This window comes from Alosa pseudoharengus, unplaced genomic scaffold (genome assembly GCF_046254945.1).
Source record: "Alosa pseudoharengus isolate Yale_2024_CS ecotype anadromous, Long Island Sound unplaced genomic scaffold, YU_APseudo_1.1 YU_APseudo_1.1_scf_22, whole genome shotgun sequence".
Taxonomy (NCBI): Eukaryota; Metazoa; Chordata; class Actinopteri; order Clupeiformes; family Clupeidae; genus Alosa; species Alosa pseudoharengus.
Window position 1 is genome coordinate 31322525 of NW_027468680.1, and position 14982 is coordinate 31337506.

Here is a 14982-nt window from a genome sequence, read left to right on the forward strand (position 1 = left end):
GTAATATTGAAGTGGGTTGAGATGGAGAGAAATTGTTGACTTCAATCCATGTAGGTGACACACTTCAAGTTTCGACAACTTTCAAATAAATGGCATAAGCAGAAACATTATGAGAAGGTGCGCTCAAGGTGAAGCAAGCAACTCTGTTGTTATGCCAGTGACGTAATGGATGTGGGCGGGGTGGTTATCGCGCTGTAATTACAGCAAAGTGGAGTCAAGTCGCGTTTTGAGCAAGATGAGAGCGGGACATAACTTGAATAGGATGGTGCAATGATTTCAAGGGAACGGTGTGATGACCAAGTCCTTGCGAATGTGAATACATTATCGTATCGCTCATTTTTTTGTTTGGGGACCTAACGCGCAAGAGCCAGATCTAAAGTAAACTGGTAAGTGCAATTTGGCAACTGTTGACCAGGCGAAATAGAAGCGCCCTCCTCATTAGTGGCTTGCACAATATAGCTTAGTTTGGGAATATAACGCCAACGGCAGATGTTAGGGTATCTGACAGTTGCATTTATCTTAAACATTTTGCAGTTTGTGAGTTAGGTGTGGTGTGAGACTGTCAAACTTCACCGTAAGTTGATTGCGAGAGGGCATAATGTTGCTGTAGTGGTGGTGGTGAAGACAAGACTGTCTTGCACACTGAATTCCTCAACCGGACGTATTGCGTTTACCTGGAAGTTTTGTGCCCGTAAATCATGAAAAAGACGTATTTTTGCTAAATGAAATTCTTTGAAAGGACGTTTTGGAAGTCTTTCCGACTCTCAGTGATCTGCATGTTGAACATCTAGATGGCTATTAGTCTGCCACTTTGTGTTTCGTTACTGTTATTGTAGCTTATCAAATGTTTTTTTGTGTTTCCTTTCATTATAGATATTTACATATGTTTTGTCAGTGCATTTATGTTGTCATGCCTTTTGAGGGTCAGGCTGCCATACTTGTCCCTTTTCAGATCTGTTTATTGTTAAATACCTTTATTGATACCCTGAAGGATAAAATGCATTTTTACCTTAGCCAAATACTCTGACGATATGGTGACCTACATCTATACTGCTCTCACTCACTCACACACACACACACACTCTCTCTCTCACACACACACACACACACACACACACACACACACACACACACACACACGCCACAATGACGACCCAGAGCCCTGGCAAGGGTAAAAGTTTCGGGGCAGATAAGGGCTGTTTGTTTTATAAAAGAAAACATTACCATTAGCAGCTGAGCTGAACTTTGCTCAGCCCATCAGCACGGTGTGCTCTGAAAGTGAGGGTTGACCCTGGAAAGATTTTTATCCACCTCCTCCCCCTCTGCTACCTCCACCTCCTCCACCCATCCCCAGAAAATATCTACACCCTCTACTCTGTTTCAGTGAGGAAGGACTGCAGAGTGGTTCCTCGCTATCTGATCGTGCATCTTGTTGTGTCTGGGGGGACACATTCACTGCAGCTGGGAGGGGAGGAACACAGACGGGGAGAGTTTGTGGCTTCTGCTGTGCTGTCAGAAGAAGGGGAAGAGTGTTATCTATGACCCAGACATTTTGGAGAAGGGGAAAAAAATAAATGTTTTTGCATTTCAGAAAACTAACCATAAAGGAACTCCACCTCATACCCCAGACGTAACTACATAACTACATGACTCTGTGTCCCAGAGGACACACACACACACACACACACACACACACACACACACTTGCAGCCTGCCTGCTCCAGCACATATAGCATTGTTAATGAGAGGATATGTTTTAAAAACTAAAGAGCCATAGTTAAGTCTAGTGCAGTTCTCATATGGGAGGTGGGGTTGTGGAGCAGTGTGCTGTAGTGTGTCCCATTGTTTGTGGAGCAGGCTGCAGAGCTCAGCAAGGGCCTGTGGCGTGCCTCACCCCAGGGTGTTGAAGCGTCGTCTGCTTCCTGATCTCGGCACAGATAGGTGCTGCCAAGGGAGTGGAGCTCTTCCGCCTCACACTGCGCTCACTTCCCCTTATCGCCGAGCACAAAGCCAAGCGCCTCACACAGTCATCACCCCATCTGATCTGATGGTGAAAACCGACTGCTGGCTGCCATAATGCTGACAAAGGCCCATGTGATAAATGGTGATGCTCAAAAATGCTGTGCAGGGTGTGGAGTATGTTTGTATGTTAATACTGGATGGTTTTTAGTATAGAGATACTAAAAACCATCCAGTATTAACACACAAACATGGAAATTAGAGTCTTGTCATGTGTCTGGTTCTATTTCATACAGTCGATGTCTATGCCGAGGATTCTCTTTTAGGACCAAATTTGATACCATTTGTGGAATTTAAAGGAACTGTATGTAAGATTGTGTTAAAAACTGGTACTGCAATCACTTTCAAAATACTGTAGAGCGGTGTATCCCCTCCCCCTCCCCCCTGACTGGCAGAGCTGGCAACCCGGATGCCGAAACACTGACTTTGTGATTACCGTATTTTCCGGACTATAAGTCGCACTTTTTTTCATAGTTTGGCTGGTCCTGCGACTTATAGTCAGGTGCGACTTATATATGAAAAAAATTATATAATTGAACATGTTTTTAAATGTTAATTTATATTAACTGACATGAACCCTACATGAAACATTATCGTCTACAGCCTTGAGAGAGCGCTCTCAAATGCACAAGTCGTGAAACACACGTGCATACTTAAAGGAGAATTCCGGTGTGATTTTGACCTAAAGTGTTTTGAAACATGATACCGAGTGTGAACGTATGTCTCATAGCCCATCTCGGCTTGTCCCCTGCACTCTGAAATCTGGCGCTAGTTAGCCGATGCTACCAACAAGGCGGTCAATGGTTGTGCCTCGGCATCGGCATAGCCATGCAAATAAATCACTGTTTTACACCATTTACGAGGCTCAATGTATCTCCACACTTCATTGGCAGACTTCCAAGGGCCCTGACATTTAAAACGAGACATTGAGAACTTTGAAAAAGCACTGGTAGTTTACTTACAAGACGATATATACAGACAGTATCTTCTCGAAGTTTAGCGTTTGCAGCCATCTTGAATTTAGTCACGATAAGTCGAGCGACGAGTAAGAATGAACAGGTATGATAAGGGATCAGATTCCAAAAATAATTCCGTGGAAATGCATGGATTCCAGTTGCTGCTACTGGAAGAAACTGTAATCCATGCATTTCCACAGAATTATTTTTGGAATCTGATCCCTTATCATACCTGTTCATTCTTACTCGTCGCTCGACTTATCGTGACTAAATTCAAGATGGCTGCAAACGCTAAACTTCGAGAAGATACTGTCTGTATAAATCGTCTTGTAAGTAAACTACCAGTGCTTTTTCAAAGTTCTCAATGTCTCGTTTTAAATCTCAGGGCCCTTGGAAGTCTACCAATGAAGTGTGGAGATACATTGAGCCTCGTAAATGGTGTAAAACAGTGATTTATTTGCATGGCTATGCCGATGCCGAGGCACAACCATTGACCGCCTTGTTGGTAGCATCGGCTAACTAGCGCCAGATTTCGGAGTGCAGGGGACAAGCCGAGATGGGCTATGAGACATACGTTCACACTCGGTATCATGTTTCAAAACACTTTAGGTCAAAATCACACCGGAATTCTCCTTTAAATCCTCAAATTACTGCCGGGATTCTAATTATAGCTGGGCCTCAGATTCGGACAAATAAAAGCCAGTATAATTTTGTTTCAATTTAACTCATAAAATAGCTCTTCTTAATAATTTATATTGTTGGTTGGTTTAATATTGTTGCCAACGAAGTCATTGTCCTACACCATGAGTTTTGCCCAGCCATAAATTCAGGATTCACGATAGTCTGTCCCCTAAACATTCCTCACCCGTTATCTGGACATGCATGAAAACATTTGAAAACAAAACTCACTGCCATGTAATATTTGATCGCTGTTTTGCTACTAATTATCTTTCACGTTAATACGCACAGAAAGTGAAAGTAGGCCTACTATGCTCTCCGTGTCTGTAGCTGTATGTTCACGTCCGCAATCGATTATAACGTTCCTCAAATGGAGAACACATCCATGTTCTCTCGCGTTATATTATAGGCTGTCATGTGTTTGCGGTTCCTGATCGCTAAACGTTTGTTTTACTTTCCTGTCGATAGCGGTTGATGTAGAAGCACGCAATAGGCTATAATAATTTGACTTTAGCGGTGACAAATCCTGCTTCAATTGAATCCGGGTTCAATTGAAGTCAGAGTTGGTCCGTTTTCAGGCCGCCCCATTATTAGATTAATGTCAGACAGCGCTGTAAAATGTGTGGGAATTTCTCGCATTATGATGGCTAGCGTTGCGGGACTATTAGTATGCTCAATACTTAGTAATAATTTATGCGCAATCCCGCGCTGAAATTTAGGCCCTGGTTTCAAATGCGCATCTTTTTTTCTCTCGCTCTCTCGGCGAGCATTTGTTCTGCTGCCAGCTTGTGCCAATACGCTATATCGTCCAAAATGCTTGATTGCATTGCATTCTCCACATTTTTAGCTAAAATTTCATGTACCACATCAGCATTTTTGTTCAGTGAATCTTTTGTAAATTGCTTTACAATAGCGTCGGGCACTTGTCAGCAGCCTTCGGCTTGCCTCTTGCCACTATTCACTCCTTCGTCTTCAAGATTCCCTGTAGAATTCTCAATATTTTTGGCCTCAATGTGTTCAGTTACATAGTCTGTCTGTTCTTAGTCTTGGATTTTGTGAAATAAATTTCTAAATATCACCTGCTTGCTGCAGCTTCGGTCTGCACGTCCTTTTAAAACCGCATATTTTTCTCTCTCGAGCATTTAATCTGCTGCCGGCTTGTCTCTCCACATCGTCCAAAATGCTTGATTGCATTGAATTCTCCACATTTTTAGCTAAATTTTCATGTACCATATAAGCATTTTTGTTCAGTGAATCTTTTGTAAATTGCTTTACAATTACCGTCGGGCCTATATGCCTATTGCCTGGTTTGCCTCAGCTTCGGTCACGTCCTTTTAAAACCGTCTTTTTCTCTATCGTGAGCATTTAATCTGCTGCCAGCTTGTGACTCCACGTCGCCCAAAATGCTTGATTGCATTGCATTCTCCACATTTTTAGCAAAATTGTCATGTATCATATCATCATTTTTGTTCAGTGAATCTTTTGTAAATTGCTTTCCAATTACCGTCGGGCCTATAGGCCTATCTCCTGGCTTGCTTCAGTCACGTCTAAAACCGCATCTTTTTTTCTCTCTTGTGAGCATTTAATCTGCTGCCAGCCTGTGACTCTACATGACTTGATTGCATTGTATTCTCCACATTTTAGATACATTTTGGTGTACCACATGGTATTTTCTTTCAGTGAATCTTTTGCTTTGCAATGACCTTCCTGCCCTCCTCTTGGCTGCCTTCACTCCTTCGTCTTCATTAACATTAATCTTTTTGGCCTCAATAATCCAGTTACATAGTCTCTGTTTTTGGTTTTGGATTTTGTGAAATACATTTCTAAATAAATGCGACTTATAGTCCGGTGCGACTTATATATGTTTTTTTCCTGTTCATGACGCATTTTTTGACTAATGCGACTTATACTCAGGAGCGACCGGAAAATACGGTAGTAGATAGGTGGAGGGTGGCGCATCAGGCCAAAACACAACATGACAACATCAACATCAGTTGAGGGCTGCAACTTCACTTTTTAAATGGCAACAATATCCTGTCCGGACTACTGTTGTCAGTGATATAAGTATTTAAAATGAACATGATTTATTAATGTCTAGTGACATATCAGGGCCATTTTATGATTAATTTAAATACATTTCTTACATACGTAAATTTAGATGTTTTACTCATAATCTGGTGTGGAATGGTTATTTATAGAACATGGCTGGCACTCTTGGGCTGACATCCTTATAAAAAAAAGAACCTATGAGGAACCACTCTACCAAGAGAGTCCAGAAACTGATGAAAAGGGTTCCACGGTGCATTGATCACAGTGTGTGATTTCTTTTTTATTCTGTGGGAGTAGGAGTTCCTTTATAAGAAGAAACGGAATATTTTCCTGAAAGAATCCTTTGTAGAAGTATAGTTTGGAAAAGTCCTTTTTGTATTAAAATAAGTTGTTTCCTTCCCCTCATTCGGTAAGGTTCAGTGAAATTGATACTGGGTCTGTACCACCAGAGCCCCAAATTATAACAGAAGTTGAAACAGACTCGGTAACTGTCACTTTGCTTTGGAAGATTTTTGGCTGTCTGAGACAGAATGACTTACATCTGTGTGGAGCAAAGTGAGATCATCAAATAGGTTTCTAGTGTTTCGACTGTAGAGCCTTTCTAAAAGATGCCAAATGGAGCCATTTAAATCCAGGCAGCTGGAAATTGGGTAGCAACCCCTCTGGCATTTATCCAAACAAAGGGGACTGAGTTGCCAGAAATGAGTCTGGACGTTCCAGGTTTTGACTATTTTATAAGGACTTAGTGGTGGATTACATGGACAAGATAAGAAACCCTGGGAAGGTCTGATTGAGGCTGAACGAGGATTAGTCTTAAAACATACATTCGCTGCTGTCGTGTACAAGCCCCATTTCCCAGGCCGCCCTCAAGGACTAACCACTCAAGGCAAGATAAACAAGGTGACTTAATGACCACTTTCTAAAAAGGTTGTGTTCACGGTCAAGTCTTTTCCATGACCTGATTTGTGCTCTACGACATTTCCTTTTTTAGAAGTCCAATTCACTTGAATATTAGGTTTCCTCATGTCACCCCATTGTGGGAATTGGGTCTTTTGAGATCTTTATTACTCAGAAAGAGCTTCTCATTGAAGGTGAAGAGGTTCTGTTAATTATTAGCACTTGAAGCTGAAGGGTCAGTTAATGGTCCTGGCTGCCCAATATCTAGTGTCGTATTATTGAAATGGTGAGTTGTGCTCAAAAGTCTGCAAGTATTATTACTGAGTAGTGGTAGAGGAAGAGTGTGTGCGTGTGTGTGTGTGTGTGATCATAATGAAATAATATGTGTGCTGTATGTACACACTACATATCCTGAGAGAGAGAGAGAGAGACTGTGGTTTATCATTATCCTCCTGTGGTTGGCCAAACGGCGAGCTGTTGACCTGTGCCATAAACGCAGAGTGGTGGTGGTGTGGTGTGGTGGTGTGGTGTGGTGTGGGAGAGGCATTGCTCCCCCAGCATTGTGTGAGCCGTGTGAGATTTCCTTGAGTGGGGGGCAGGGTGGTTGGGAAAGGGTAAGAATGGGGTCAGGCTGCATAAACAAAACCATACCGCTGAAATAATAAAGACTGTTTCGGTCCAGAAGTCTCAGCCACAGTTAGTTTGTCAGTTGGGATTTTGTTCTTTGGGAGGTGGGGGAAGGGCATTAAACCCTCTTCTCCCACCCCGTTCCTCTCTCTCCTCGTCATGTAAACGTTATGACGGCATTTTTCAGGAAGCTTTCTCATTGCCTTGCAAGCAAGTCTCAAGGGGCCCCAGTGATGCCCTCACAGACCCTGGAGCCGGCTAGGATGGCTGATGTTAAGAGCAGAGGCTATTTGTGGTCTTTCAGATGAGGCTTTCTGACAGGGTGGAGTCAATTCCCCAAGTAATGTCTTTGTGTGGAAGTTTGTATTTTAAGTATTGTGATGAACTGCGTCCGGGAAGCACACACTAAAAAAGTGTCCAAAGTGATACTTTTCTGGAATATGTCAGTTTTGTTGTTTGACATTCTGATATCATCATGAAAATTGATGTTCTGGGAAAAAATGCTGTGGGACTGTCTTGGGCTCTGCTATGAGCGACTAAAATGGCTTCACTCTGGCTGTTTGACAATCAGGAAACTTTAAGGAGAGGGCCATCTTTGCCTGTGTGCACAGTGCACATTGGGGGTATAGATGTATTCCTATGCACGGCAAATCAGGTGGACGTTAGTAGGAAATGCTGACATCACTTACAGTGTGCAATTAAAGTTGCCCAGAGTGAGTGTTTGTCCTCTATGCCCTAATGAACCTCACTTGTGTGAGTGCATGATCACTCACTTGCATATTAGTTGAGCTGACCTTGAATTTGGCTTAACATAGACACATAGCCACCTCTTTTTATCTCTGGTAACACTTTGTTGTGAAATTAAATCATATTCAGCAGCATGTCATATGATTCACTTCCTTTCTCCATCTCGGTGACCTCTCTGACCCCATGCAGAGAATGTGAGAAGGGCGTACTCACCTTAAGGGCTAACTTTGGCTCAGCTTGCAGTTTATTGGTCCCTTTGGGCAGGTTAACCATAGGTATCCCAATATCCCAGTATCCCAGGCCTATACTCACAGGAAGGGCTTCTTGGAAGTTTCTCAATGAGGAGCAGGAGAAATCGTAAAAGATTGTTTACAGTTCCTGTGTTCAAGAGATTATTTATGAGATGCACGTTGCACGTTTTTAACAGTATAGGGACTGTGTGTGAGTTTTGTAATGACTTTTTATATCGCACACACACATATTTATACACAGACACACACTCACACACACACACACACATCCCTCCTCACATGCCCAATGAACAAACTTATGTAGCACATTGCCATTATTGCCACACATTAAACACATACACACACACACACAACCAGGACTTCTGCTATTGGGAAGACTACTCTGATAGCATTGTTTGCATTATATCTATAAGTGTGCGTCTGGTCCATTCTTCGCTCTCCTCAAGGGCTTGACATAAGCTGCTGTTTGAGCTCGGGCTCAGGCTCTGTGCTGAGGGGGAGGAACATGTGGAGATTAGAGGGCCCCTAGATAGCGGCTGGAACAGCGCCCGATCAGGGCCAGGAAGATTCTAGAATCATCTTCTGTCAGACATGTTATCAGTTACCAGGAGAGAGAGAAAGAGAGGTAGATAGAAAGGATTTAGAGAGGGAGAGGGGTCGATTTTCAGGAGAGTGGTGTCATGAGAGAGAGAGAGAGAGAGAGAGAGAGAGAGACTGAGAGAGAGACAGGGACAATTGAGTGGGAGAACATGGTGGGTAGGGGGAGAGATTGTGAGTCAGAGAGAAAGAAAGATGGACAGGTAGAGAAAAAGAGAAGCAAGGAGGATGGGGTAGCACACGAGAGAGGGGGCGGGGCTGGAGGGTGAGAGGGAAGGTGGATGGAAGGGGTATGAGTGGGACAGCAAGTAAGACAGAGAGAAAGAGAGGGAGGAAGGGAGAGAGAGGGCGGGAGGGAGGGCTTGATGAAGTGTGTGAGAGAACAGGGCATGAGGGAGAGTGAACAAGGGAGAGAAAAAAGAGAGGGAGTGAGAGAGAGATGGGAGTGTGGGGAGGAGGCCCTCCATTTCCACTCCTTAAGCCCATGTTCATATGATCCCCCTCAACCCCCACCTCCTCTCCACCTCCCTCCCTCCCTCCACATCTGTGTCCAATTAGGAAACAAGCTCCAGGCCTCCGTTTGGGTGGTTCGCCCCTCGGTTAACACACTTATCAGCTGTGGGAACAAATGCTCTCCATTTGTGTGTGTGTGTGTGTGTGTGCCATTCGGGTGTCTGGCCTCGACCCAGGTGAGCAATTACAACGCCACATCGGCCTGCGAGGGGTTTATACAGTGGAGATTATGAAAACAATAACAGCTGTCGTACAGAGCTAAAGGTTTTGGAAGTTTTGTAATTGATTTGTAACACTTGTTTCAACCACAATGTTTTTGTGTCTTTGTTGTATGTTTTTTCTTCCCTTCCCTTTTAAAAGCTTCCTTTTTGTTTAGGGTTCTCGTTGGTCATTGAATAAAACGAGAGCCCCAGTAAGCCTGAGTTTTGTTGTCAAGCTTGCGTTCTCTTTTTTGTCTTTGGCATGGTTTTCCATGTTCCATGGCTGTGTTGAATTTTTAAATGTCAAAAAAGCCACGCACATCCAGGCAAACCTTTATCCATTGGTGCTACAAATGAAAAAGTATAGTCTGCATACTAGATACTGCTCCCTAATTAACTTCATGTTTTTAAACCACCATGCATGACTTTTCAGGCTCTTTTAGGAAGGGCTTGTGTTGAATTTCAGTCATTTTCCATGAACTGGGTTATTGGCCTTATCCATGTCCGGCCAGATGACCAATTGGGTCTCCTATTTTCGAGGGGAATTCTACTCAGGCTTTTTGAAGTGGGCATTGTTGGCTGTGTAAACTTAGCAAACATTCCTGAGTATAGAAGGACCTCAAAGACTGATATGTGTGCTTTTGTGTTCTGGCAAAGCAAAGTAATCCTTAATCGCCCTTTTATTAGCAATAAGGGCTGAGATGAATGAATGGGGCTTGTAAGCCAACAGAACTTAAAATCAATGAACATCCCCCTTTTTCCAAACTTCTTACAAACTTCTTTTCCTCCCATTCACTGTCGAGCTCTTTCTTGCTCCCTCACAAACACTCACTCACTCACTCACTCACTCACTCACTCACTCACTTACTCTTTGACGGTCACCTCACTAAACTGAGTGTATGCAGTGGATATTGAGCTAAGATGTTGAGGGAAGAATTTGAGTTTTGAACGTCTATCTACACTGTTGTAATTCACTTCATCCTTTTTACTGTGTGTACAATAGAGCATTGGCTAGATAATGATGTGGATGTGGATGTGGCTCTCCACAGCGCTAATGCCGTGCCCTGTCAGTGAGGGAGCCTTCCTCTGCTTACTCACTCATGCTGACCCTCCCGTGACATGAAAGCTTTGGTCTCCCTTCAGCAGTAGCCGGCCGTCGTTTCGGACCAATGATGAGCCCACTCTCCGGAACAATGTCTGTCCATCCTAATCCCTGAAGAATTTCAGCCCGGCTCTGATCTAGCTTGCGCCAAAGTATGCAGCCCTTTCAAATGCCCCCGACGGCTGTGATGATAGCTCACCAGGAATCACAGTCTGGGCCCTCAGAGGTGAAGTCTTGTGGATTAATTTAATTCGATTTCATTTGGGAATGGAGATTTAACCCAGCCTCCCCCCACCTCCCCAAATACACACACACACACACACACACACACACATACACCATCTCCTCTGCAGGCCTGTGCGATGGGTTCAGTGATGTGGGAAACAGAGTCATTTGGCGCTTTGACACGCCTCATCCACATGAGAGAACTAGCCGGGGGATTAACAGAGGAAGACTTTTTTGAACTTCTGCTGCAGCTGTAACTTCTTCCCCTTTTGGGCTGATGTAATGAGAGGTGATGCTTCTGCCTGGACTGTTGGCCAAAGCACCTCAACCTCCTGGCCCTTTCAACTTGGCCTCTGTCCAAATCTTGCCACACAGACCAGAACCTGCTGAAAAGTTCAAGTTTACTGTAGCCCACAGAAACTGTGCGTCATAAGGATTTTTCATTTTGACAGAGGTCCTGAAAAGCTTAACATTCTTTAGGTGGCCATCTGGACTTCTTCAGTCCATAGTGGCCGTGATTTAGTTGGTCTCTTGGTCCACTTAATGGACATACACTGTACAGGTATTATCTGCAGATGTGCATGAAGAGGAGAAGAAAAAGGGGAAACCCTAAAGGGCTTCTCAGGGTGAACCCCGGGGTAAAACACCGCTATCATTTAAACAGAGGTGTCAGGGCGCCTGCAAAGCATACCTTTTATTAGATGCTGTAAAAATTTAATTTAGCTTTGAATTGGACATGGGAAAAAGTACTTAGTACTTAAACACGCTGCGCAAAAGAATAAAATGCTAATTAAAAAGAAATCTCAGTCCCACAGGTGAAAGAAAAGTGAGATTTAGTAAAAAACAAAAAAACAAAACAACAGTGAACATACACCAACAGCTGAATTAAAATAAAAATGGATTATAAAGACTTGAAAGAACCTTAAGAAGGAACAGAAAAGAGAGTGAAGATGTCAGTGGGAACACGACCCATATGCCGCTCATGTCATGAGTCCTGTAGTGTGTCCATGCCGCTCATGAGTCCTATAGTGTGTCCATGCTGGTCGTGTCATGAGTCCTGTAGTGTGTCCCAGAGCCGGTCATGAGTCCTGTAGTGTGTCCATGCCGGTCATGAGTCCTGTAGTGTGTCCATGCTGGTCATGTCATGAGTCCTGTAGTGTGTCCCAGAGCCGGTCATGAGTCCTGTAGTGTGTCCCAGAGCCGGTCATGAGTCCTGTAGTGTGTCCATGCTGGTCATGAGTCCTGTAGTGTGTCCCAGTGCCGGTCATGTCATGAGTCTTGTAGTGTGTCCATGCCGGTCATGAGTCCTGTAGTGTGTCCATGCTGGTCATGTCATGAGTCCTGTAGTGTGTCCCAGAGCCGGTCATGAGTCCTGTAGTGTGTCCATGCCGGTCATGAGTCCTGTAGTGTGTCCATGCTGGTCATGTCATGAGTCCTGTAGTGTGTCCCAGAGCCGGTCATGAGTCCTGTAGTGTGTCCCAGAGCCGGTCATGAGTCCTGTAGTGTGTCCATGCTGGTCATGAGTCCTGTAGTGTGTCCCAGTGCCGGTCATGTCATGAGTCTTGTAGTGTGTCCATGCCGGTCATGTCATGAGTCCTGTAGTGTGTCCATGCTGGTAATGAGTCCTGTAGTGTGTCCATGCTGGTCATGAGTCCTGTAGTGTGTCCCAGAGCCGGTCATGAGTCCTGTAGTGTGTCCATGCCGGTCATGAGTCCTGTAGTGTGTCCCAGAGCTGGCAGAATGAGCTTGACGTTGGCGAGCATCTGGCACAGAGGAGCACAGAACACTGAATGACTCTGTCTGCTGGAATGACCGGAATTCTCCCCCCTCTGAACGGAGAGATAAGACCCATGGAAACACCACTGTGTGTCCACACAGAACACAGACACACACACACATATCATATACACACAGACCATACACACAGAGACCACAAGTAGTTCACACACACGCATGTCTGCGTCTGTGATCCACGATCACGCAAGCCCTATAAAAACATGACAGTATAGCGTGTATATCATTAGCACAGTGCTTAGACTGACAGGGTTCCATAAATAAGAGAGTGCTGAATGACGGCTGGAAGCCCCCTTGTTTTTTTTACAGACGTAATGGCTGGAAAGGCCCTTTTTTGTCAGCAGTTTTGAGACACGCAGGTGGATAGTTTTTGTTGGTGTGTTTGGAGGGCAGGTATTTTTTTTCCCGGTGTGAGACCTTGACATGGCCTTTGGTGATAGAGGAGTTATTCACTACTAGAAGGAATGATTAGAAATAAATATTTAATTTTATTTCCTTGTAGTTTGTTGTCTTTGCACACTTGCTTTAGTAAGCAAACATTGTCTTTAGTGCTCTGGCTAATACTTCATAACTGAATTAATGAAATGATTATTGTGCACTCCATTGATGTAGGTCACGGTAGATAAAAGCCATACCATACTGTATCTTGTACCTTATCTTGTTGTGCTGTGTGTATTCTACCTGCTTGTGAATTCTCCATGGTTGTGTATTCCCTTTGATGTAAATCTCTTTCTCTCTCTCTTTCTCTTTCTCTCTCCCACCCTCTCCCTCTCCCTCCATACTCCCCACTCCCTTTCTTCCCCAGCAGGCTCTGTGAAGGGAGTGACATGCCCGAGGGGTCCCAGTGGACTCTCCACAGCAGCCCAATGGGAGAAGGTAAGGCCCACCCCAGACAGTGCACTCCTGCTTTTACTCCACAGCAGAGCTCATGGCTGCTCTCACTCCATAAATAATCGATGTGTTCATCTCTTTCTTTCTTTCTTTCTTTCTCTCTATATCTGGAGATGTTATTCATATTCCTCCTTTCTGAGAATGCAGCTGGATAACGAAACTGGTATGAATTTAATATGTACCACTACCAGGTTAAAATACACAATGTGTATTATTTTTTTTCTTTTTCATCTTAATCTTCTTTTTTCTTACATCCTCTCATTCATTCATTTTCAGTGCAGGTCACACACTCTAATATTTTGTTGGATCGCCTTTAGCTTTGATTACGGCTCGCATTCGCACGGCTCGTTTCCACAAGCCTCTGCAATGTCACAACATTTATTTCCATCCAGCATTGCATTAATTTTTCGCCAAGATCTTGTATTGATGACGGAAGATTCGAACCACAGTCTTCTCCAGCTCATTCCATAGATTCTCAATGGGGTTAAGGTCTGGACTCTTTGGTGGCCAATATATGTGTGTTAATAATGTCTCACGTTCCCTGAACCACATTGTCATCTTGGAATATGCCCGTGCCATCAGGAAAGAGAAAATCCATTGATGGAATAACCTGGTCATTCAGTATATTCAGATAGTCAGCTGACCTCATTCTTTGGGCACATAGCGTTGCTGACCCTAGAACTGACCAACTGCAGCAACCCCAGACCATAGCACTGCCCCCACAGGGAGGCTCTAACCTATTTGCTTAGTTAAATCCAGGTGGTGACCTTTATTTTGGCCTGGCAGTGGACATTCATATAATACTGTATATCCTCAAAATGTTTCTGAGTGGACGAGAGGCGGAGGTGATAACATTCACAAGCTTCACTTGAATGTTATGTTGCCACAGCAACCGTGACCAGTTTTGTGCTCGATCTGGTCTAAACCTGATTTTTATCGAGGTTTGAGTTTTTTCCCACTCTCAAATAGACTAATGGCCCATCACCTCTAAACACAGGATGTGATTGTCTAATGCCATCATGCAGTTAATATCTCTAGACTAACACTCATGTAAAGTTGTAGCTATTGACCCAGTGCCAAGAATAGCCTTGTGTGTCGGTGCTCGAGCTCACATTGGCTGGACCCCTGCTCTTTGCGAGGACCAAACAAGTGCAGGAATGTCTGTGAATCATGCCCAATTAATATGATTAGGCTCTGGCAGGTATGGCCAAAACCCTGGCACTCGGACCCCAATAGCACCATTCAGTGTTTCCATGGCAACAATTCCAGGAGCAGGGCCAAAGTCAGGGCTGTGGGTTATATGTATGTGCTGGACTGTTGTGTTTGGACTCGGGAGCTCAGGATTTATAGGACGTTATGCACCAGGGCAGTTTGGAGGGGGTGGGGGGGCATCCTCCAGTGCCAGAGGCGTCGTTGTTGCCCATGTGCCGTCCCTC

At 44.2% G+C, this 14982-nt stretch overlaps 1 protein-coding gene across 1 annotated transcript in view; it reads left to right on the forward strand.

Annotated features, from left to right (window-relative positions):
- The first annotated feature begins 206 nt into the window (after positions 1-206).
- Positions 207-14982, forward strand: part of LOC143139129 (pleckstrin homology domain-containing family G member 3-like) — a 54709-nt gene continuing 39933 nt past the window's right edge. Inside the window, exons 1-2 of the mRNA XM_076299718.1 lie at positions 207-386; positions 13461-13531. Coding sequence (XP_076155833.1) covers positions 13483-13531 — 49 coding nt within the window. The 5' untranslated portion in view covers positions 207-386; positions 13461-13482. The remainder of the gene's footprint in view (positions 387-13460; positions 13532-14982) is intronic.